Source organism: Tetrao urogallus, assembly GCF_951394365.1.
Source record: "Tetrao urogallus genome assembly, chromosome: Z".
In the NCBI taxonomy this organism is placed as follows: Eukaryota; Metazoa; Chordata; class Aves; order Galliformes; family Phasianidae; genus Tetrao; species Tetrao urogallus.
The window spans coordinates 60,724,589-60,749,393 of record NC_136816.1 but is presented as its reverse complement, the minus strand read 5'-3'; the positions used below and the strand labels follow the sequence as shown (position 1 = coordinate 60,749,393).

At 37.1% G+C, this 24,805-nt stretch overlaps 1 protein-coding gene across 1 annotated transcript in view; it reads right to left on the bottom strand.

The window, feature by feature from the left end:
• The window catches only part of HCN1 (hyperpolarization activated cyclic nucleotide gated potassium channel 1), a gene marked incomplete at both ends in the record, with an annotated part of 194,068 nt that overhangs the window by 67,829 nt on the left and 101,434 nt on the right, over nt 1-24,805 (bottom strand). The window contains one exon of the mRNA XM_079548805.1: nt 3,291-3,509. Within this exon, the coding sequence (XP_079404931.1) occupies nt 3,291-3,509 (219 nt within the window). The remainder of the gene's footprint in view (nt 1-3,290; nt 3,510-24,805) is intronic.

Below are 24,805 nucleotides of genomic sequence, written 5' to 3'. Positions count from 1 at the left end.
CGCTTGGCAACCACTCAGATTCTTAGCAGGTGCTGTTTGATGGTGTTTGACATATTTGGCTTTATTAAATCTCCCTCTCATTTTTCTGTGTTTATTTCTTCCATCTAGAATTGTACCAGTTCTAGTTTTGAATGCCCTGAGCTTTGGAAGGTTTGGAGGAGGAAGGTACGCTGGTCTTGGCAAATCATCTCCCTGTATGGTAAGAAGGATCAGAATTCTCCTCCCATTATTTGGATCAAATGTCATTTTAGTAGAAAACAGTCAAAAAAATGAAAACAAACAAACAAACCAGGATCTTTTTCTTCACCTCTGGTATCATTTTGTGTTGCCTAGCAATTCTCATTAATTTCATTATTTTTTGTGTCTTTTAAAACAAACAATGGAGCCATATAATAGAGAATCCTGCGTACACTAAACTTAAAAAAAGATTACTTTAGCATTTAAACAAATCCCTCTCTCATGATTTTTCAAATTTTTGAATTCCAAGAGAAAGAAAAAGCAATGCATTAGACAAAAAGTGCTATGTATATATATATATATGTATTCACACATATATATATATAAGTCTGAAACTTGTGGCTGAAGATTTAATTTACCTTTTCCTCAAGTCCCTGATAAGTGAAATATAAGCTATATTATTTTAGAAAAAAATGCTGCCAAAATAGAAAGCACAAACTGATCTTTGAAATACTCATTTATCTAGCTTACAGAGTAAAGAAAAAACATACAATATTCTTTAGCAGCAGCAGTAATGTTTCCATAATTCTTAGGCTATAATGTATATATATCTATAGTATAGAATACATAGTATTAAGCTATGATAAAACAATGGATGAGGACACGTCACAGTTGTAATAGCTGATAATATACACATGATTTCAGGGCCTCAGAAATCAGCAGAAATATTCTTTAATTAAGACATCTTTTAAACTATAATAACTGGCATACAAATGGCTGCCAGAAAGACAGAGAAACATTTTCTAAAGCATGCACTTTCTGGCTCATTTTTTTCATTCCTGATTGTCATTGCCATGTTAAAACTCTTGCTTCTGATGTCAAGTAACAAAAAAATAGAAAAAAAAAAAAAAGAATGAAAATGTTTAGAATTTCAGAAAGTGAAAACTGCTATACATTTCTGTGGCAAAATTTAATGAAGACTACAGAATAGGTTTTAATTTGTGGGCAATATTGATGGATGGTAGACGGTTGGACTAGATGATCCAACTTTTTCCAACTTTAATGATTCTATGATTTTATGATTCTATGATTAATTTACACAAAATATTCCTATGATTTCCTTAGCATCACTTAAAATATATTAACATTTTTGCACATATTCTGTATTTCTGTAGCTCAAGACATTGTGATATCATGCAGCAACCAGGAAAGTCTGAGGATAATGATTAAGAGGTTTTAGTGAATTAAGACTTTTTTGCTGTTTTCCTACATCATGCTTATCTTTATGTGTGTATATATTTTGACTAATCTGTAATGAAACTATAATTATACCAAGTCTGGGGTTTACTGTTTATGCCTTTTTTTTATAGCTACTATTAAGATATTCATGTCCCACAGCTCCCTTTAAATATCCTGTTTTGATAAAATTCCTTCCCTGTTAGCTGGCAGAACAGACATTGTTGACTAACTCCAACAAGACAGTTGGTATTGGCTAAATCACCTACCAGGATGAGCCCCATGGCTTTGAATTGGAATGGATTATGGAGTTTCATGTGGCCAGTAAAACCTGACATCTTTAGAGGTTTTAACTCATCCTCACCTAAACCATTAATCCTCACTTATGTTTCAGGGCAACATTGTGTTGGCTTTCTTGTTTGCAAACTTCTGTTACAAATAATTCTGATATTAATGTGTCAGCCACTAGCTAATTTTTCTATTAGTGGACTGTTAACCACATCTCCGACTTCTGACTATCTCTGATGTATATATTCTGTTGCCTTGTTGCAATTAGAGCTTAACAAAACTGAGTGTAAACTTTTCTTCCATACATTCAGTTACTTTGGCTTGCCTTCCTGTAAAACAAACACTCCTACTTCTTTCTACTTACGTGTTGGTTTTGGACTCTTCCTTATTCTTGCCCAGCAAAGTCAGGCCATTCCTTTATATCTTCAGCAAATACCAGGGTCACCCTCTCATCTTCTTATTCACTGCCAGGTTTTTCAGCCTGGCTTGTATTACTTTACACCAGGGTTTCTGCTTAGTTTGCTTTTCTGGACTTTCTTACAGATATATGCCAATTAATACTGCTCAGGACATGATTCTTACTTGCTGATTTGAACTCACTGATTTCACTACTTTACATAGCAGACCTCTCCTGGCATGACCTCTCCAGTTCCTCTCTTATTTTAATATCCTATTTTGGTCTCTCTTAAACATCTCAACAACTGTACATCTTTACTGTCCTTTGCTCAGGTTTGTTCTGCTCCTTTCTTCCTTATGAAACCGCTCTTAGCCTCATCATCTGGTTTCAAAGCACCACTTAAACTTGCATTTGCCTTTTATTGAACAACTGACAGTGCTAGTTAGTGCATATTTGTGTTCACTCCTGAAAGTTCCCACCCTGTACCCTCCCATTTACATCTTTTTAATTCTAATCATGCCTATGAGGAATTCAACAAGGAACTGAATGAACTTTTTCTTCCTGTTACATAAAGAATCTTTGTTTTCTTTTTCTTTCACTAAATTCTATCTACTTTGCTATCTTTTGGCTATCATTCCTCTTGTCGTTGGAGACATCATGGATTACAGTATAAACTATGACATTATAAAGCAAGGTCCTATTTATAGCACTTCTCTGAGGTAGTTCAATTTTTGGAACCGCATTTGAAAGTACTTTTATTAGGAATGGTCCTTATCAAATGACCATTATTTTTTTACATTATAATCTATTCTAAACTTGCTGTCCAAAGAAGAAACAATGAACTGTACAAAAATGCCTAATTTACAAACATCAAAGTCATATTTCAAGCTGCTTAGATTGAGTACCTACAGAGTGCAGCACGGGGGTGTAATGTGCTTTTATGGAGTTTAAAGCAAGTTACACAACCAAGGTTTCAATCAGTTTATATGACGTGTGCTCTTTTCAGAATGCATTTTGTGCAGGAATATTGTTAACACAGAGTGTGTCCTGAATTCCTTTGTGCACATCAATATTCACTACAGCATGTGGATGTCACTAGATTATTTCATGCAAACTTATAAGACCTTTTCCACATTTGAAGCGTATCACTAAACTGCTTAAAAACTTAAGACGGTACATTAAAATGTGTTACCTTTTCTTGATATTGTCGCCGTGAAGAATCCAGAGATTGAATGAGGGCAGTGGCATGACCAACAAACATGGCATAACAAGTAGCCCCCACAATCATACTCAACATGGTTATCCAGAGATCAGACATGCTGACAGGGGCACGGGCTCCATAACCAATGCACAGCATATGGCTCATGGCTTTGAAGAGCGCATATGAGTATTGTTTCCCCCAGGAATCATTCTGCAAGAAAAAAGACAGGTGACTGAGCCAGCAAGTAGCTGAAGTTAAAAACACATTTGTACCTGTATACTGGGATAATTACTGGCTCTGAAAATGTGGTCTGGTAATATAGCCCCTGTATGTGAGGAGATATTCCTTCTAAATTAATTGTTAGATCAAGTGTTAGAGATTGTGCCAGCTGGTATTTAGCACACTGATATGAAATACTGACTGCTTCAAATACATGATTGTGTTCTTAAACCTGGGAGTTAACCTAATTACAGGGAGACTAAAGGTCGATTTTATTTTATAGTTCTATGGGAGAAAGATTAGAAAGAGCTGACCATGCAGACCTATGAAGAACAAGAAAGTGTTTTAGTATGCAGGAACATACTCTAATTGCCTCATTTCTCTTTTCTAAGTTCTCCATTTTAACAGACAACTACTTTTCATCTTGTCAGCTGTTTGATTTCTCAAGCAGAAAAGAAAACTTTGTTGTTATGTCTTCTTGTGATTTCCCCTGTCAGGCAACTAGGCACTACATAGCCATTGGCTTACTCCCAGAACGAGATGCGGGAGAACACTGGAAAGAAAAGTCAACACTTAGTTTGAGAAAAAACTGTTTACTAAGAAAGAAATGGTAAACAGAAAGAAAAATGGAATGACAACTATGTACACATATCCACAATGCAATTATTTGCCACCTGCAGACCAGCACAGAGCAACAGTACCACTGCTTCCCAACCTACACTGTGCCAGCAACACAACATCTCACACCTGTTGACCGATGCCCAGAAATGCCCAGGCAGCTGCCCCCACACCTTTATGGCCTTTTGCAAGATGTCATGTGCTCTTTCCCTGAATCTTTCCCGATTCAGGCCAGGTGTCCTAACTGCCTCATTTCCCATCACAGTGGCAGCATTTCCCTGCCCAGTGGCCCAGGCTGGCCCGGGTACTGCTCCCATCATTCATCATAAACAAAACATCAGTGCGCCATTACCGCTATCTCTACATTTCATTTGACGCAGTCTGGGACTCACATTGTCACTTTAGGAGATAGAAGCCATGGTGCAATTAGAAATCTATGACCTAATTGCTATCACAGAAACATGGGGTGAACCACGCAACTGGAATACTCTGATTGAGTGCCTCAGACATTTGGAAGAGATATGTAGGGCAAGAGGGTGGGGGATTTGCCTTCTATGTAAAGAACTGCAGGGATTGCAAAGAGCTGCCTCTAAAAAACAGCCATGAACAGGTTGAGAGCTTGTGGGTTAAAATTAGGGTCTGGACTAATAAGGGACATCTGGTGGTCAGGATCTGCTAGTTCCTGCCTGATCAAGAAGAGCCCGTTGATGTCACTAAAGAAGTTAAAATTGGAAGCAGTCTGGGCTGTAAGGATGATGCTCTGGTTGAGTTTGTGATCTCAAAGAATACAGACCTGGCACAGAGCAGAGTCAGAACCTTGAACTTTAGAAGACCTGACTACCAGCTGTTAAAAAATACTATTGGACAAGAACCCCTGAGAAGCTGTCTTCAGGGTCAAAGGAATGAAACTAAACCAGATCTGTAAGGACGTCTTTATGAGAGCTCAAGAGCAACACCATAGGTGAGAAATCAAGCAGGGGAGGACGGAAACGAGGATGACTGAAAAGAACCTGCCAATTAAACTGAGGGACAAGTAAGAAAATGACAGGATGTGGAAGCAGGGATGTGTGGCCTGGGCAGAATACAGGGATGCCGTCTGGACATGCAGAGATGGGATCGGGAAAGCCAAGTTGCAGATGGAAATGAACTTGGCAAGGGATGTCAATAACAAGAAAAAATTCTAAGGAACAATGGTCAAAGAGAGGCCAAGGAGAGTGTATCCTCTCTGAGAAATGAGATGGAAGAAAGACCCAGAGAAAGCTTAGGTACTCCACCAATCCATTGCATCCCTTGCTTCTCACATCCCCTGACCTTTTGGAGGAGTCTGGGAAAGCAAAGTTTCTCCCACTATAAGCAAAGAGCAAATTCAAGACCACCTGATGAGGCTGAATGTGTACAGCTATATGGAACCTGATGATATGCATCCCAGTGTCCTGAAGAAAATGGCTGATGTAGCTGGTAAGCCACTCTACATCGTATTCAAAAAGTCATGGCTTTCATGTGAAATCCCTGGTAGCTGGAAAAAGTTACCGCTTCCAGTTTTAAGAATTGTAGAAAAGAACATCTGGGAAACTATAAGGCCAGTGAGCCTTATGCCTTTGCCTGGAAAGATCAAGGTACGGATCTCCTGGGAGACACATGGAAGACAAGGAGGTGATCTGAGACAGCCAGCATGGCTTCACCAAATGCAGACAATGCCCTACTTATCTGGTAGCCTTCTATGAAGGAATGGCAGCATCAGTGGACAAAGGAAGAGAAACGGATGTAATATACCTAAACTTGTGCAGTATGGCTACAAACTGGAGAAGAAATCATTGAGAGCAGTCATATGGAGAAAGACTTGAGGGTTCTGGTGGATGAAAACTTGATGTGAGCCAATAGTGTGCACCTGAAGCCTGGAAGGTGAACTGTATCATGGGCTACACAGAAAGAGGGGTGGCCAGCAGGGAGAGCAAGGTGACTGTCCCCCCCTGCTCTGCCCTCATGAGGCCCCATCTGGATCTCTGCGTCCAGGTTTGGGGGGCCTCCAGCACAAGAAAGAGATGGAATGTAGGAGTGAAATCAGAGGACAGCAACAGAGACGATTAGAGGGATAGTGCACTTCTTCAAAAAGGAAAGGCTGAAGGAGCTGGGCTTTTTCAGTATGGAGAAGAGAAGGCTCAGGAGAGACCTCTGCAGCCTTCCAGTACTCAAAGGGATCTTAAAAATAACAGAGAGATCAACTTTTTACATGGTTTGGTATTTCTATGATTTTAAAATAAAAGAGGGGAGATATAGCTTAGATGTTAGAAGGAAAGTTCTTACTTAGAAGATGGTGAGGTACTGGAATGGGTTGCTCAGAGAAGCTATAGGTACCCCATACTTGGAGCTGTTCAAGGTGAGATTGAATGGTGCACTGGGCAGCTTGATCTAGCAGGTGGCAACGCTGTCCACGGCAGAAGAGTTGGAGTAAGACGACCTTTAAGATCCCTTCCAATCCAAGCCATTCCATGATTCTTTGATTCTATGAAATATCTCAAGTGTGGGTGTCAAGTGCAGGTTCTTTTTGGTGGTCCTGAGCAACAGGACAAGGGGCACAAACTGGAATACAGGAAGTTCCATATGAACACGAGAACAAACTTCTTCACTTTGAGAGTGACAAAACACTGGAACAAGCTGACCAAAAAGGTTGTGGAGACACAACCTTTGGTTCTATGGACATATTCAAGACCTGTCTGGACACTTTCCCATGCAACATAATTTAGGAATCTGATTTAACAGAGGGGCTGGACTAGATGATCTCCAATGATCCCCTTCAACCTCTGTGATTGTGTGATTCTGTGATTTCATAATGCGTTTGGCCTTCTGGGCAGCAAGCGTACATTGCAGTATCATGTTCAATTTTTCATCAACCAACACTACCAAGTATTTCTCATTAGGAACGCTCACAATCTAATAGTCACCCAACCAGCATTCATCATATTTGGAATCGCCCTGACCCAGGTGCAGCACCTGTCAGTAGGTCTTGTTATACTTCATGATGTTTGCATGGGTCCTGCTCTTCTAATACATAGCTATCTTTACCAAGACCTTCTTGGAGATGAGAAAAACATGACGGTTCTCTCAGAGGCTTGGAAAATCTGCAGCTTTATATATGTATAGTCAAAGGGGCCATTCCAAGAGAACAGCAGACACTTCAAAATGCTCCAAAAAGCCTGAGGAGTCCTGGTTAGATTTTTCTGTTTCCTTTGCCAAATAAATGAAATGAGAACAGTTTTATAGCTGTTGATCATCCATTGCCCAGGGAAACAAATTGTGCTCAGAGGCATGTAGAGTACGCAGTGTTTACCACAAGGAACTGAAAATAATTTCAGAAGGGAAAAAAAAAAAAAGTGAAGAGGAACTGGAATGACATTAAGGAGATAAACCTGTTTTCTGGTATTTTGTATTAAGTAAAAGACCAAAAATAATATTTCTGCAAACTTAAAAAAATCTCCAAATTAGTAGTAGTACTTCTATGTAGAAGCTATTTGTGAAATACCAACATTTGTGTCTCACTTTCAAAGCTTTGCTCAAGTGCTCTTTTTTTTTTTTTTTCTCAGAAAACTTACATTTGCTCTCTTGACATCTTAAATTCCAAGATCACTGATGGACCTTGCTTTTCATCTATTCAAATGCCTTGCCTATACCCTTATTGAAAAACAAACAAACAACAACAACAAAACAAAACAAACAAACAAAAAAAGCTAATCATTCTTGGATTGTAGATAAAAAAGTTCATATTTATTTATTAATATATTAATTTACAAATTAATAGTTCTTCCACATTTACATTTATTCTATCTTTTAAGTTAAAGTTTTTCATATATGTGATCTGTGTCTGTACTTGTAGGTGAAACTTCTGTGCTGTAAGTGTTGTTAAGGAATAACTTTTCAGTGTCTGTGCTAACAAAAAAGACTTAGAGTAACATTTCTGATAAATTTTGGGTTTCCCTGCATAACTGTTTTCTTTTGTGTGTTGAAAAAAAAATAAATCTCAGAAAATGAAAAAACTAAAGATGCCTTTCCTCAAACATTTTCAGTTTGAGATTCAAACAGTATCAGTGTTAGTGCTGGTATTTCAATCCAAGCTCCCTGACTTCCATGAAAACAATTCACACCCATTAATGTACAATGTATTGTAAAGCTGGTATACATCTTCTTTGAGTGGAAGTAATTTATAACCAAACCAAATTCCTTAAAAGTGACAGTTATCGAGAAAAATAAAGTACTTGTTGGGAAAAAAAAATAAGCTGTTCTTAAGAGTACAAGTAACACTACTAAAACCGCACTATTCAAGAGTATTAAGATCAGAACTTCAGTTCCTGCAGGGATCCACTCCGCAACTGATCTTGCTCCTGTAAATGTACTTTCTAGCTATTACAAACATTAAGTTTAAAAAATGCTGATTTTAATGTTGTCTTTGACTCTTTTCTACCATATCTTTGATATGATAAATCTTAATTACAGTTCTTTTATTGAAATTATATTTTTACATAAAAATCTTTTAATGTTAAAATCATTTAATCCTTAGGCTGGGGAATTTCACTTCTTGACTGACATTCACTCCAAGTTTTAAGTTACTATTTTAAGTAAAATACCACTGTATAGAATAAGAAAATGGAGGTGAGGAGAAACAAACAGCAAGCAGTGCTTTCCCAAATGTGTAAAAGGTACAGTGAAAAGTACATGAAATACTGCTTGGGAAGTAAGGTTGATGTGACGTAACAGTGCGCACTTGTAGCACAGAAGGTAAACTATATTCTGTGCTTCATCAAAAGAGGGGTGGCCAGCAAGGCAAGGAAGGTGATTGTACTCTGCATCCACATGTGGGACTCCCTCCATGAGAAAGATGTGGAGTTGTTGGAGTGGGTCCAGAAGAGGGCCATGAAAATTATCAGAGAGCTGGAGCACCTCTCCTATGAAGACAAGCTGACAGAGCTGGGCTTGTTCAGCCTGGTAAGGAGAAGGCTGCTGGGAAATCTATCTGAGGCCTTCCAATATTTAAAAGGAGTCTATAGACTTGACAGAAATCAAATTTTTACAAGGGTAGATAGTGATAGGACAAGGGGGAAAGCTTTTAAACTAAAGTGGGTGAGATTTAGATCAGCTGGAATTTTTTTACTGAGAGGGTGGTGAGGTTCTGGAACAGGTTGCCAAGAGAGGTTGCAGATGCCCCGTCCCTGAAGGTGTGCAAGGCCAGGTGGGATGGGACCCTGAGCAATCTGATCTACTACTTGATCTGAAAGTTGGCAACTCAACCTGTGGCGGGGGGCAGGGTTGGAACTTGATGATCCTTGAGTTCTATTCCAGGATATTCAGGGATAATAACCCTGACTTAATGAAGCCCATCCCATAAAATAGACCAGTGTTTACAAATTCAGCTTTTCTTTAATACAACTATAAAATATTTATATTTTTTATACGTATATGTCAAATGTTTCCTTAAATTGTAATATTTTTGTTTTAACGTATAGATTAAAAAACGCCAGACAATATATGAACTGAAAACACTCTGCAACCAATCAGTAGAAAAGGGCATTTAATTTCTTAGTTGACAATGAGTTGATCAGTGGTTCCAGATTAGCAGTAATCAGTTTAGAATGTTTAAAATGAAATGACATTAAATTGGAAAAACTATTAAAAACTGTAATTGTAATACCAAAGCTGTTTATCCAAGGATTGATTACATAATCTAGTTTGATGACATTAAGAAATCTTTGGATTTATGAAGCTGGTGAGAACGGATTGTTTGCAATGATTTTGTGTGAATGTACATTAATTCACTTTTTATCCTAAAGAACGCATTCATCACTTCTGATTTTTAAAGGTTTGTTTCCATGCCTTTTCCTGCATTACAGGGCACTCTTCTTTGTCTCATTATTTCACACAAGCCTGCTACAAATATCTTTTTTGCAATATCAACTTCTCAGCTTATAACAAATAAATCACAGAAAAGTTACATTGTTACATTACTTCAAGGGGAAAAAATTAAAAGCAAATTATTGTTTCTCAGTATTAAGAAAGAGATTCTATTTTACTGGAATATCTAGAGGTTTCCATGAGGAAATTTAGTTGTCATCAGACAAACCAATTTCACTCTGTTGCTGTAGTAATTCCCTTAGGCATAGCTTATCTTCCCTCAGCTATACACTTGAACTAAACTATAAGCTGATTTAGAAATCAATCTTAACAAGCAGACTATTGGACAGATAATGCTTGTTTCCAAACTTTTGACTCAGTTCTTCTTTCCTGTCACATCACAATCACTGTGTGGGTCACAGAAATGGTCCTCCCAGTTTACAAGGGCCTGTTTTATAACTGTGAAACAAAGATTGACTTAGGAATAAAGTGAAATGGTTTCTACAGTGATCTTTGACTCAGACTCTTAGTTCTCCTCCAGAGCAGCAGGAGGAGTAGGGCAGCAGCCTCGCCCTACGAGAGCTTGCCTTGCAGTGAATTGCACACACCCATGCATAGCCGTAATTGCATTTGTATTCTCCTGAAAGCAACTGAGATATAAACTAGTAAAGACAGTTGTAAATATTGATGGGATATAAGTGGTCTGAGTCTATACTAGTAAATTACAGTGTATTAGAAATCATCTTGAAGCTCGGGAACTTTGATCACTGTTAGAAACACTCCTGCAGTGGAGCCATGTAGCGCTCTCTCAAGTTATTTCAGGTCTACTTGGGAGCAGTCTGGGAAACGAACCACTTCTTCTAGGCCAGCCTGTGCTGAAACCCAAATAAGATTAATACTATAGACACTGTAAGTAGCTCCTGTCCTAGTTCTATGCCAGTGCCCAGCACCTGGCTCCTTTTATTTACTAGCATGGAAGTAGCTATGCAGCCTATAAAACCTCTGGTTGTAGCATTATCACAGAAAGTAATTGCTTGAAATGAATGCAAAGCAGGAAGTAGCTTCAAAAGTTAAAGAGAGCATGAAGCATCCTTGCTAATGTGGCAGGACATAGTATCTTGCAGCACTGTCTCCAAGAAAAGCCCCTTAAAATCTTGAGGAGATAAAACCCTTGGTCAAAATTACTGGGAAAACTGCATCTTTTCCAAAGAGAATTTGATTAAACTGTATTTGTATCTTATATAACAATGCTTATTTCTAGATATTTATCTACAAGTTCTTATTTCCAACAGCTTCTTAAAGATTTTTTAAATTGAATAATTATTTAAAATATTATTTAACTAATCAAAGAAGTATGCTAAGAAAAAGCTCTGCTTTCTTATTTAGGACACTTTTAATTAGTATTTCAAACAGAACTACAGAAAACAACATGTGTTTCTTATCAAATCCTGTAGCAGAAATAGACTGAACTTGCCAAAAAGCTTTATTGATTTCAAAAGTTTCCCATGTTTTGAATTTGGCATCTACACATCTTCAAATTCCAGTTCTGATCTCATATTTCAGAAAACAAGTTGTGTCCATTAGCAGTAATTAGCTTATGTTATCTAAGTTATACACGTGTTACACAGACATCACAGTAGAATTGGGCCCTTACGTAAAATTTATCTACCAGTATGTTTCTATACAGATACACAGGATACATTGTTGTGCATCAGTTAGTTGCATAATTTTCTCTGGCTTCCACAGTACCTTAGATTGACAGTCAGTTAAAATCTCAGTAATTTACAGCAAAATAATATAATGTAATTTCAACTTTCAAATGAGTTCTTTTAGTACCACAACAAATAACCAAGGTAGTCAGTGGAAAAGCTGTGCAATGCCTATTTTGTTTTCAAGTACATGCCATAGAGAATGTACTATCACACAAAATTTATACCAACATAGCTTTTACTGCTAAAAATCTCGTGTTTCTTAGAACTAGTAAATAAAGTCAAGGTGGGATCAGAGTTGGAAGACTAAATATCCTGCTGCTGTTCTACAAATCTCAAGAAGTGCCAGGAAAAAGAATATATTTTAGGAAGTTTGTATGTCTATTGATTTAGAAAGAGAAGAAAAAAAAACGCAAAACTGGTTTGGTAAGCCCAGTGGAATAAACAGATGTCTTCAGAATCTTCTTAACATTTGTCTTTGTAGATATGTGCACAGATAACAGATGGTGCAAATGACTCAGCATATACTTTCAAAACCAATATAGGCAGAAAGCATTTTTATAAGTGTTTGGCATTACGTTTAAAAAAAAAAAAAAAGGTTCAACCGGAGGAGTAATGACTACATATTTACTTTGTCTTCAGTTACCTTTTCTGAATTGGTTGCAAATACTGTCAATGACAATTTTATGTTACAGTTTTTAGTTCAGCGGTACAATGACTTTACTGTCATTACAGCTTATTCATGTTTTGGTGCTCTGTCTCTTGCACTAGCCATCAAACAACAATGTAGAAGTGTAATACACTGATTTTTTTTTTTTTTTTTTCTCTTGATGAAGAAGAAATAATTGAGTATTCATCATTCCCCATTAAAAATAAGCAGGAAGAATATCTCCCTGTGATTACATTTTTGTGGTAAGAATTCATTACTTTCTTTGTGGAATCGGTATGGAAATTCATTAAAAGCAAGAGAAGTGCAAATATTTGTTTTTAGCACACAGCTTTGTCTTGCACATATATTTGAGTTATTATCTTCACATGCGTAGGCCAGTGGCCTTCAAAAAGATGGTGCACATCAGTAGACATTTGTAAGCTTAGCAGCTCATTGAGGAGGTATCCCTGCACATTGTTCAATGCTGGTCTTTGCAGATCTCTATCTAATCAGAGATACAACTGTAGATTCTTACAGCTATACCTATATTATCACAAAATTAAATCTGAGGGGAAAAGTTTTTTTTTTTTCTTTTGTCTTCGTGTTATACCACTTTGATTCATCCTTTTTTTTTTTCAGGTCATTGGGTCCAAAAGATGGGAATGGATGACAAAAAGACAAAAGGGTGTTTCTAACACACTATTTGCGTTTAAAATAATATTCCATTCCAATGGATTATTTTAACAAGAAAGAAGTCGAAGTCAAGATTTGGCAGACTTCAGAATTTTTATTCTGAAAGCACTAAAAAAAAAGCATAGGCTGTTAAAAGCATAGGCTATGTCTGTTTTTCCCATTTAAAGTCTAACGCTCCTGGAAGCGTTCTCATGCTATTTTCACACTAATTTGTTTGCAGTTTTTCAGAAAGTGCTGGTTTTGGCTGGGACCAATTGATATTCTCACAGGCAGCTCCTGAAGACAGTCGGCACAGGTCAAGCATGACCCGTGATCAGCAGCTCACTTGTGGCCAGCTTGTCTCAGGAAAATGGCCACAGGTATACAGCTTCCAGGAGAGAAAACAAGCCAGGGCACACTTCATCTACCAGTGTTCACGCAGCCCCTGTGCAAACAAATCAGTGACAAATCTGGGGACAGATAAAAATGAGAGATTTTTCCAAAATGTACCTGTTGTCTTATCTAAGCTTCCCTGCATGATGAGAGACAGAATTCACTGTAGGAGTCTGCAGCTCAAAAGGCTTGTGTTCCAGCTCCTTTAAGCTCTCACAAAGAACACAAGTTTTTTCTGCAAGGTGACATCTGGGTGCTATAGACCCTGCCTATAGCTTGTGGCAATTTTTGAATATTTTTGCCTTCAAAGTTTTTCGGTGGCATCATTTTTAGTAGTAATAATACCACCAGAGTGCATTCCTTCTTTCTTCCTTTGAAATTTTGGTCATTACCCAAAATACATCCAAAAACCAAAGCCTTTACAAATTCTTATCTTTGAGACTGATAATGTTGCCATGCTGTTATATGCTGAATTTTGTTCTTGGAGCTACTTTTCCCCCCCAAAAATTGACCAAACATCCAATAATGTTATAAAGACCTTTGTGTTACTCACAACACACTCAAAGTTTGGTGAAATTTCTATCACACTATTTTTAATCCTGAAATAAACTCTGCATCCTCACTTTAAGGGAGGGACTGCCTGGAACAGACACAAAAGTGTTCACAAAGGGGCAATTTGTTGTAATGACAGTAAATACACAGTAATTATTATGAAGTCACAATAATTGATTAAAATAAGTAAGTACATCTACAAGTTTCTGTTTAACTGGGTAAAGAAGGCATCACAGAGATAACTACTTTAATATTAAGAATATAAAAAAGAGGGAAAAAAGAGTCAAAAGAATGGCGTGCCTGATGAAAGACTGTATAAAGTCTCTTTTTCTGCTCCTTTCAGATGGTGAAAGGGAGTGGATATGATGCAAAACACTGTTTATTTAACAAACCTCGAGCACTGAATCAAGCCATTTATGAAATGCTTTTATAATTCAGCCACTGAGAAAAGCTTTGAATTTTCAGCAGCAGTTACCTGATAGTCAAGAACAGGCAGAAGATAACGTGAGCTTAATATAGAGCCTTTCCAGAAGATGGCTGAAGGAGTGAAGTGATATAAACCTGACTCATGACTCCACAGGATACTGCTTTACTAAAAACTGTAACATAAAATTGTCATTGACAGTATTTGCAACCAATTCAGAAAAGATATATCAACAGAAGAAGCTATATCTTTACATTCTGTGATCCATTCAGACTAGATGGCAAATTATGTGGAGCATCTGATTTGAAATAAAATGACAAATGGAAAGGAAATCTCTTTTGCAAATGAATTTGTAACATTCTGAGTGCTCCTATTGCAGATTGAATCAAAGGGATTTTGAAGCTATGCAAACACAGTAGAAGAAACAACTAACTTAGTAAGTAGTAGAAAAGGCTTTTATTAAGAAAAGGATATGAAAATTTGATATTTAAATTGAAAGGTGGATAGACAGATATGCACAAAATCATAGTATCGTAATGATCTCTCACTAAGAACATATCAAAATACTGAAAGCCTGATTTTGTTAAGAATACTTTCACTCTCGCTCAATATACATGCAAACTGTAGCAAAATACTTTTTTTTTTATAAGTGTTTCAGAAATATGCCCTAAGAAAGTTAAAATATATATATATTTAACTGCAGATCACAATAGCTTAAAAGATACTGACATAATTTACTCAGGCGAATGTGTCTACACAGGGCCTGAACTTGGTTTAATCTTAAAAACTAATCAAGGTGATTCAGCATAAGAGGCAGGACTAGGATTCATGAGTGCTTTATAGACTCCAGTGCTTTATAGATTCCAGTGCTTCATAGAATAGATTATTTCTACAGCAAGGCAATACTTGGTACTAAATAGGAAAATTCAATTATTTTTTCCTTAGCCTTCTATCATATATTCTTTTGTCTTCAACTACTGCAACTCTTACAGCAGAGATGAAGTGCAGCTTTTATGCATTCTTCTAGCTGGTATTGAAAGCAGCACTTTTCTTGTCAGTTTTTCAATTTGTTTCCTAATGTGATACCTTTGAGACTTTAGGCTACATCTGGTTAGTTTACAGTTCTTCAGGAAATTAACTTACTAAATATCTGAGACCTCCTGAGGGCTGATCTGTGTTTCTGGTAAATCACAGTCCTTCATCAAACACTATCTCCTACAAATAGCTGTGTATTATTTTATTATGGAATGACAACGACAGGAAGCAAAGCAGTTTTGTAGTAGAGCTTTTCCTTTGGCTCTATGTAAAAAGTAAATATCGGTGCCAAAGTAAACTGGCAGGATTTACATCAGAGGCTTTTCTTTTTCTGAGATGTCATCCGAGTTTCACTGATAACGTGTTCTTAAATTCAAATGCTCTAACACTGCAAGTACTTCTCAGTGTTTGCCAGGAATTCCAAAATAATAAACTGAAGAAAAAATGATCTAGCAGCCCGAAACCAATGCACAAAATCACAAAATTATAGTATCATTTTTGTTGCAAGAAACTCTTAAAGGCCACCTAGTCAAACTCCCTGGCAAGTAATGGGGATGCCTACAGCTTGATCAGGTTGCTTAGAGCCTGCTTCAGCATGACCTTGACTGAATCCAAGGATGGAGCATCCACCACCTCTTTGGGAAACCTGCTCCTCTGCTTCACCACCCTTACTGTAAAATTTTTTTTCCTGAAACCCAGTTGAAATCTCTCCTCATTTAGTTTGAAACCATTTCCCTTTATCCTTCACAACACATCCTGCTAAAGAGTCTGTTCCCTTCCCTCTTACATCTGCCCTTTAAATACTGAAAGGCCACACTCAGGTCACCTTGCAGCCTGAGGCTGAACAGTCTAGATCTCTCATCCTGTCCTCATAGGAGAGGTGTTCCATCCCTTGGATCATTTTTGTGGCCTTCCTGTGGACGTGCTCCAACAGGTCTACGTATCTCCGCTACTGAGGACTCCACATCTGAACACAGTACTCCAGATGAGGCCTCATCAGTGCAGAGCAGAGAGACAGGATCACCCCCCTCAACCTGCTGACAGTATTTGTTTTGATGCAGCCCAGGGTACTGTTGGCTTTCTGGGCTGCAAGGGCACATTGCTGGCTCATGTCCAGCTTACCACCCACTGAGCCCTTTTCAACAGGGCTGAGCTCCTTCCCTTTGTATCCCAGCTTGTATTGATAGCAGGGGTTCGCAGTGACCCAAATGCAAGATCTTGCACTTGGCTTTGTAGATATTCTCCTGGGCTCCCTGCTAAGCCTGTCCAAGTCTGTCTGGATGGCATCCTGTCCCTTGTGTGTGCTGACTGCAGCACACAGCTTGGTGTCAGCCACAGACTTGCTCAATTCCACTGTCAGTGTCACTGATGGAGTTATTAAAGAACACTGGTTTGATCTTTCCTGGGCATCTACTCTTGACACTCTGAAAAGCGGCCAGACAGGCTGTAAGTTGGAGTTTACATGGCCACTAGGCTGGTCTTGAAATCCCATGTGAATGCACACTCAGCAGCTGAATCTTCAACTTCACAGAATCACCCGGGTTGGAAGGGACCTCAAGGATCATGTAGTTCCAACCCCCCTGCCTAGCAGGGCCACCAAACATACACATTTAGATCAGGTTGCCCAGGACCCCGTCCAACCTGGCCTTGAACACGTCCAAGGACGGGGCATCCACAACCTCCCCGGGCAGCCCGTTCCAGGGCCTAACCACTCTCCTTGTAAAGAAAACCACTCTCCTTGTAAAGAATAAAACTTGTAAACTTGAATGTAGTCATACATAATTGTGCAGTTCTCAGGACTTACTTAAGCATAAAGGTAAAATGCTGTGCTGTATAAACTACACAACAAACATCCATAGATGTCCACATGGATTTTGTTGTCTCTTGTAAGAGACAAAGTGCATTTCAAGGTTGGATATGTTTCCTTATATATTATATTATCATTCTATTTATTATATTATTAATATTTATTATATATTATTATTATTCTATAATACAAAGAATACAGAGGGTTTACCTTATTGTCTTCTTTTCTCTGCCCACCTTCCTACTTCTTCCTCCAAGCTTTTGTTATTACTTACCTGAAAGTAAGGTGCACTAAAACCACTGATTCATTATTCTCTGTCCATGTTTGCTCTTGTATAGACAGTTTCCTTGCATTATCTGCATTATTCTGCATGATCTGTGAGCATATCAGTTAATGCTTCTTTTCTCATCACATGTAGTTTTCAAATAAATATATTCTTTGTTGCTGATCAGGGAAATAGCATTTCAACAATGCCATTCATAGTTCTGAATTACCCACCTCCACTAAGATTTCCATAATGTAAAGGAGAGGGAAAGATGTAATTAGAATAGGTCGTATTGGTAAAGATCTGTAGTCAAGTCAGAAATGGGTATTATTCTACTATTCTTTGTTTCTACAGATTAGTCAATATAGTGAAGAACTCAGTCCTAAAAAAGAAACTTATAATGGGTCTGATTTTAATTTAGCTAACTTCCCTTTTCACTACTCAGTAGTTTCAATGAGACAGCTGTTCTATTCATAGAATAATAGTAATGCCATTTGACTGTATGCTTGGAAGACATATGGGATACTTCCAGAACTGTAACGTGATAAGTAAGAAAAGCCTCTCTCTGAAGAATGAATCCATACTCCTCTGATTAGAGGAAGATCCTCAAAAGTATCTTGCGGATCAACTATAACATCCACCTGCTGAGAAGTTTAAAGGAGTTTGGGTTCCTCAGTTCACATACAGAGAATGAAAATGTTCTGACTCAGATTGGTAACACTGAGGCTGACAACTCATCTCAAAAGAAGAACCATGGGGAGCAGTCAGCCACAGGAGGCTATGACTGAGGGAGAGAGGAACATGAAGGACACCACAATCCTGAGCAATGGAGGATGAATAGGCTTGGAACAGTGCCTTTCATAGAGTTATTTGCATCCAGGTATCCACATTAACATGTGGACCACCTTGTCCTGGATTTTGCTTGAGAGAATGTGCATTAACAGGAAAAGGCATAATAAAATTTTACATCATCTGATTTTGGTTAATCACTTTAACAGCTAAGCTAGTTGACGAGTCTCCCTAGGCTCTCTGTACAGGGAGCAAAAAAATAACCCCAAATCCTGCAGATGGTGATTCAGATTAGAAGGTTAATGCAGGTGTTCTTTATCACCTTATGGGGAAACTTTCTCTCTATCAAATGCATTAAGCACCTATTAATGTAAAATCATTTCCAGCAGCTCCCCTGCTGAGCATTCCTGCATTTTTATGACCAGAAATGCCTCCCCACACCTTTCTGGATTAACAGTTTGGATAATTTGTTTGACCAGTAAGGGTATTGGCTTTGGGAAATCAGTGAGGGGCTCTTGGAGAGTGGCTAGGGATTTGTCTAGGTGAATTCAGTTCTTGTGCAGTAGCTTCAATGCAAATATACCACGATTGCAAAGAGGACCAAGTGAGAGACAAAAAAAGCATCTACTGAGAGCAGAAGAATGCTTAGAGTGAAAGCTTAATATTTGCTCTATTATAGGGATGATAGCATTACACAGGATAGAGTACACAATGAAAGCTACAACAAGAGTTCTTGGATTCAGGACACAATATTTACATCATGAAAGCATGGCATTTACCTTGCCACGGTTGAGAAAGCCGCTAATCTTGAAGACTCACATTATAGGGAAAATAGTGCATATTTACAAAAAAAAAATAGTGACTCTAACTTGCACAACTGGAAATTTTTCTTACGTGGAATCTCCATATTTAGTGGATACCCAAAAAATGACAATTGATCTGAAAAATCTGATAATCTTCTGTGTATATATTACATGTTTATTTATAAACAAATGAAGTCCTTTTGGCTTTATATACTCAATTGAAAGTAATCAAACCATTAATCCTTCAGAGGGAACGAAAAGCATTATGAATAGCACTAAGTATGAACAGTGACAACAATAATTTATTTTTACAGCAGCCAGGTTTTGTAAGCTTCAAGCATGCAGATACAGACAAGTTTCAGCTAACCTTCAAACAGCATCTTAATTCCAACCAAAAACTTACAAAGTTCTCATTTCACTGAAATTAGATTGAAAATGATAGTGAGTTGAGTCCCATTTCATATTACAAAGTTATTTTCTCCCTCTGAAGTTTTACTCTAGAAGTTTCTTTCTATTTATTTTTAAAAGGACAGATTTTATTTCTCTTTATAATTAATGGTAGGATTAAGTGCATGATGATTGTAGTGTTGGAAAAAAAAATAACTGCTTCTGAGTTTTTTGAATTTCAACACAGCCTTTTTGTGAATTTATTGAAACTAACACACAAGACTTCCTCAGCAATACAGATGTCTGCTGGAACACTCCCAAATGTAAGTAACAGAATACTTTATAAAAAATATGTACGTATGTAAGTATTTTTCAGATCCGACCTTTAGAATTAAGTCTGAGGAAAGGAACAAAATAACTCTATGCAAAGAAGTACATGAGAGGAAGTATATCAAAGGAGCTTTCATTATTCAAAAGAGCAAAATGTCATGTTTTTCCACTATCTAAACCTTAAAATAAAGTTGACTGTCATTATGGATTACAGGTGGATTGAAATGAGTGGAAAGGCTACATGAGTGATCTGCTGAAAACATGGGAACTATTTTCTGGTCTCATTCAAGTGACAAAGAATATTTTAGCTTGGTGAAGCAAAGAGATTGCTTCAAAATATTTATATCACAGCACTGTATTAGCAGTAGTGCAAAAATTAGGTAATTGTGGTAATGAATTAGACCTGACAGTATTCGTCTCTGTCTTCTTCAACATTATTCACATGAGACTGTCATGAACATTTTTTAAAACCATGTCATTCTAGACAAAGAGAAAAGATTTATTAAAGTGATATAAAAAATATTGTATGGCAGTTTATGTGGCTCTTTAAAATACTCAGCAATATTTTAATACCAAAATTGCTGTTCTTCTTGCATGAGAAAACAAACAAACAAAACAAAAAAAAACTACTGCAAAGTATAAGAAGTGTTATATGGACCAGTGACAAAATCTGAAGAGCCTGGCATACAAAGCGCCTCACTTCAGACCTAGGCACGGAACAAAGTACCTTGTTTTTTCACTTCTCTAATGTAAAGTGTAAGCCTTTAAAGTGTCATTATTTCAGGTGGGCAATTTTAATTTCTAATTGCATCTCAGCAAGAACTTCTGTCCAGAAATACTTCAGATATCAGAACATTCATGTGTGAAAAGTGTAAATTTGACATGGTAAAAAAAGCTCAGTTAAAAGCTTTAAAATTAGTGCCCTTGAGGAAATATGATTGTAATATTGCTGAAAATGACCTTTTGGCAATAATAGGCAGCCTCTGCAAAGCCAATTATTCTTTATACACTCTTTAAGCACACAGATCAGGAAGTTACACTGTGCATCACTGTGCATATTACCATAGATTTGGAATGGAAGAAACATAAAAAAAAAGATTTGCTGAAGAGCAGCTGGATATAATGGTATTCAGTTGGATTTATCTACATCTGGACTTATCCTGAGAAAGCTTCTCTGGAATAGATATCCAAGCATTCAGTGCCTGGAGATTCAGTCCAGCTGTGAAGAGCTGCTTCAGAATAACTATTGCAAAGGGATGTGTCAGTTGAACCCGGAAAACTACCACATGCAGATAAACACTTACTGTCCTTTACAGAGACAGAACAAAAGATCCTGATCCAGTTCCTCCTAAACAAAGGGAGTGCCCTCTTTTACAACAGAGAAACTGTATTTGGCAATGAGGTGCATAAAACTGCCTGAGTATTCATTCTGGGGTACGTGGTGGATACAATCACCTAAAATACAATAGAACCAACTTATGTTTCTGCTCTGCTTCAATTTTTATTAAGGAAATGTTAAAATGTTAAAACACATTATGAAGCCTATTATTTTTCCCTGGGATGTCTATCAAATGTAATATTGGAGCTAACCATATTACATGCAGATTTTTGTAGTCTTTCAAGTTGAAGGCTTACATAAAATATTTCATAATTTACAATTTACCCCAAATCCCATCACAATATACTACAGAATAAAAATTCATGAGTTGGGTTGATTGTTGGCAGGGAGAAACATGGGAATTATGGTTTGATGATAAACGGGTAAATCCCTCCTTGAATCCACATCTGAGTAATTTCCTACCAGCTCTCACAATAATGAAGAAAAAGTGTGGAAATAAGTATCCATTAGGTTCAACATTTTGCTTTTGCATGCTTCCTCTACCTAATTGTTTCATTATTCTTATCCTCTGTAAGGAAGACCAGCTTTCTATCTGAAAGAAACAGAAGCACACAAGGCAGCCAACTAATTCATTACAGAAGTCTCCCTCTCTAGAAGCTATTAACTCATCAGTAGCACAATGTTACAATCAGCACTTAAAAATAGGGGCATACTACTTCAGAATCACTAAGCATTAATATCTAGTTAACTAATTGTCACTGTCATCATAAAATAATAGCACCAATACTGAAACATTGAGTTTTTTAGTTACAATAAAGTAAGGTAACAGGGCTTATGATAATGCTTGAGTTTTTAATTTCCAAAGCTGATAGCACTGTGTTCTAAGAACTTTCTTTGAGGCACTGATTTCAGTTTCAGGCCTTCCTGTAAATGATTTTTCACCTTTATTTTTCAACACTGAAGGATCTGCACGTCAATAAGTTCACTATATTAGAACAGTGGTCTCTAAATGAGAACCTGGGAATACACCACTGTCAGTAAGCCATGAAGATGAATATATTTATCATCATCATTTTATCTTATTTATTATTCATCATTTTAGCTTCGTGAACCAGTGAGGTGTGATTGTGAAACCGTAAACCAGTGTGTTTTTGCTACAGTTCAAATTTATTAGAAGAAAAACAAAGCTGCCTTGCACTGATATATCATGGCTTGAAAGACAAAGATAATCTGAAATAGAAGACATAAAAAATCATAACACTAAGAAAACAGTTTGGAACAAATGAGTATTATTTTTAGGTCAAAAAACAGCAGCCACATTGGAAACAAATTTTAATCATATTGTGTAGATGCTGCATTGGACTCCAGGAACTTACTTATTATTCAGAATTAATTTACTGCCAGAAATGAATAAGACAGTGCACAAAATAAAAATGATGAAATATTTTAAACAAATACAAGGCACAGGAAATCTAATGACAGCTTTTATGTAGGCACATCAGAAATCTACTGTCAGATTACACAGTCCCAGAGTACAGGAGATATGAGTAGAATTGCAGATAGTATATCAAAAGCAAGAAGGCAAGAATAACAAGTTATTATTTCTTTCATTAGTATGTGTATTGCAGCCCAGCAAAGATGAATGGCCTCCTCACCTTTCTGAGAACAGAAAGAGAAGCATACGCCAAAACCTACGCGGGCCTTCTTAAAGCCTCAGCAATTGTAAAAAATGAGAACATTATTTGTTTTCCTCTCCATTGATCATGACACACTGAGTTAAATCAATAGTGTCCTCAGCTACTTCTTTTCTCTAATACTCGTTAGCTTAGCGTAAAACTTTGGTACTGATGTTAACATCTGGCTTCAGTCTACATGAAGCATATCTTGTTCTGCGTGTCTACAGCATTTTCCATTGCAGTTTATTATAGCGTCAAATCACACAGACTAATATACTGTCCTAAGCTATCTTACTTTTTGGCCTAACACAGGTTGCAACTCTTTCACCTTCTGGAATAGGGCACAAACTGCAGCATTACTCTGTTATCTTGATAAAGCAGGAAGTGGCCTGACATCAGATGATGGGTCAAGGCTGCGTGCAAAAAAGAGCCATAACTCAACATTGCACAATGGCACATCCTAGAAGAGATATAATTATTGCATTCTCCAAAGAGGAATATCTTTGTCCTAGGAATGTAGATTACATAATATAATTACTAGTGTTACCATGTTTGGAAATTGTATTGTAAATAGAGCACTCGTCTAAATTGGGAAATTCATACTTTACTAATATTTTCCTCAGAGTCAATCTCAGAAATGTAGTTTCAATATTTTAACTATTTATAGAAGCATTTGCTAACTAAAGCAATAGACATATTGAAATATATGAGTATAAAATATTTTAGAGTAGTAATATATCTCAAGAGATCCACAGTGCCTCTGCTAACCACATGACTCCCATATGTTCCATACTTACTCAGTACCCAATTAAAGGTTGTGGGATATGATTTCTACAAGCATTTATTACTTTTCACTGCAAATGAAGTCAAAAGAATCAGTGCTTTGAACACTGCTCAACATCTTGCCATACAATAAAAAGTTGTTCCAATAATATTTATGAAGCACTAAATGATGATTATCACATGAAGACCAAATGCAGGGAAATCTCAAGAGAGTCTTAGCTGTTCTAATGACTAACCATAGGGATGAAGGTGCTGAGCCAATGTATTATCAAAACACAAAAACCCAATGCTGAATAATCGTGACTGTAATTCATTCCTTGAGCTCAGATGAGTAAAGCAGAGATCTTACTGAAGTGTGTGATTATGTAATTAAAAATAATGTTCATTATTAAGAAATGCTAAGTTGATGCATTATTACTAGTTTTTGTGCATGTTAAAATTTGTTACCATAATTCTTAGCCCTTAGAAACCCTGACCATCTCCTGCACTTCTGAATTTTACTATCAAGCATTCATTTAAACAATTTATTTTATAAAGGGAAGGGCCTTCACTCTCTACAACAGAAATTCCCAGAATATTTTCATTTCAGTGGTGATACTGTCAGAGATGAGGTTCTGCAGGATAATTTCTGATTTCCAATGGTGTTAATGAGTTAATATAAAGCAAAATCCCCCTCCACCTAACATAAAACCTAAAAAATACCCCACCAAACCCAGAGTCTGACACGACTGAACTGCAAGGATAGTAAGAAAAAGCTGTAACAAAGAAACCAGAGAACCTAAAGGGTTCTTGCTGAGCAAACATTGTCTGACTGCCGTGAGAAATGCTAGCAAAGCGTGCTCTTTCCAGAAGCTCTGCAGTTTTCTGGCTTTTAAAAAACCCAGTGTTCAAGTTCTATACTTCTCTGCTAGATTTTTTTCTAACTAAGACATTGTTACATGTAAAAAATCTGAAAATTTCAAGTAAATATCTTGCTTAGTAGACTTTGTTTTCCATACATCCAACTACTGCAAATAAAAACGTGAAAACAGAGGTCAGGATCTTCAGACACTCTTACTCAGGGACTAACATTTGAGACTTTACCGTAGATGATGGAAAAATGAAGAGCAATCTTCCAATACAGCAACAGTGAATTTACTGCAAATAATTCTTTCTTTTTATATATTTCTTTATTTC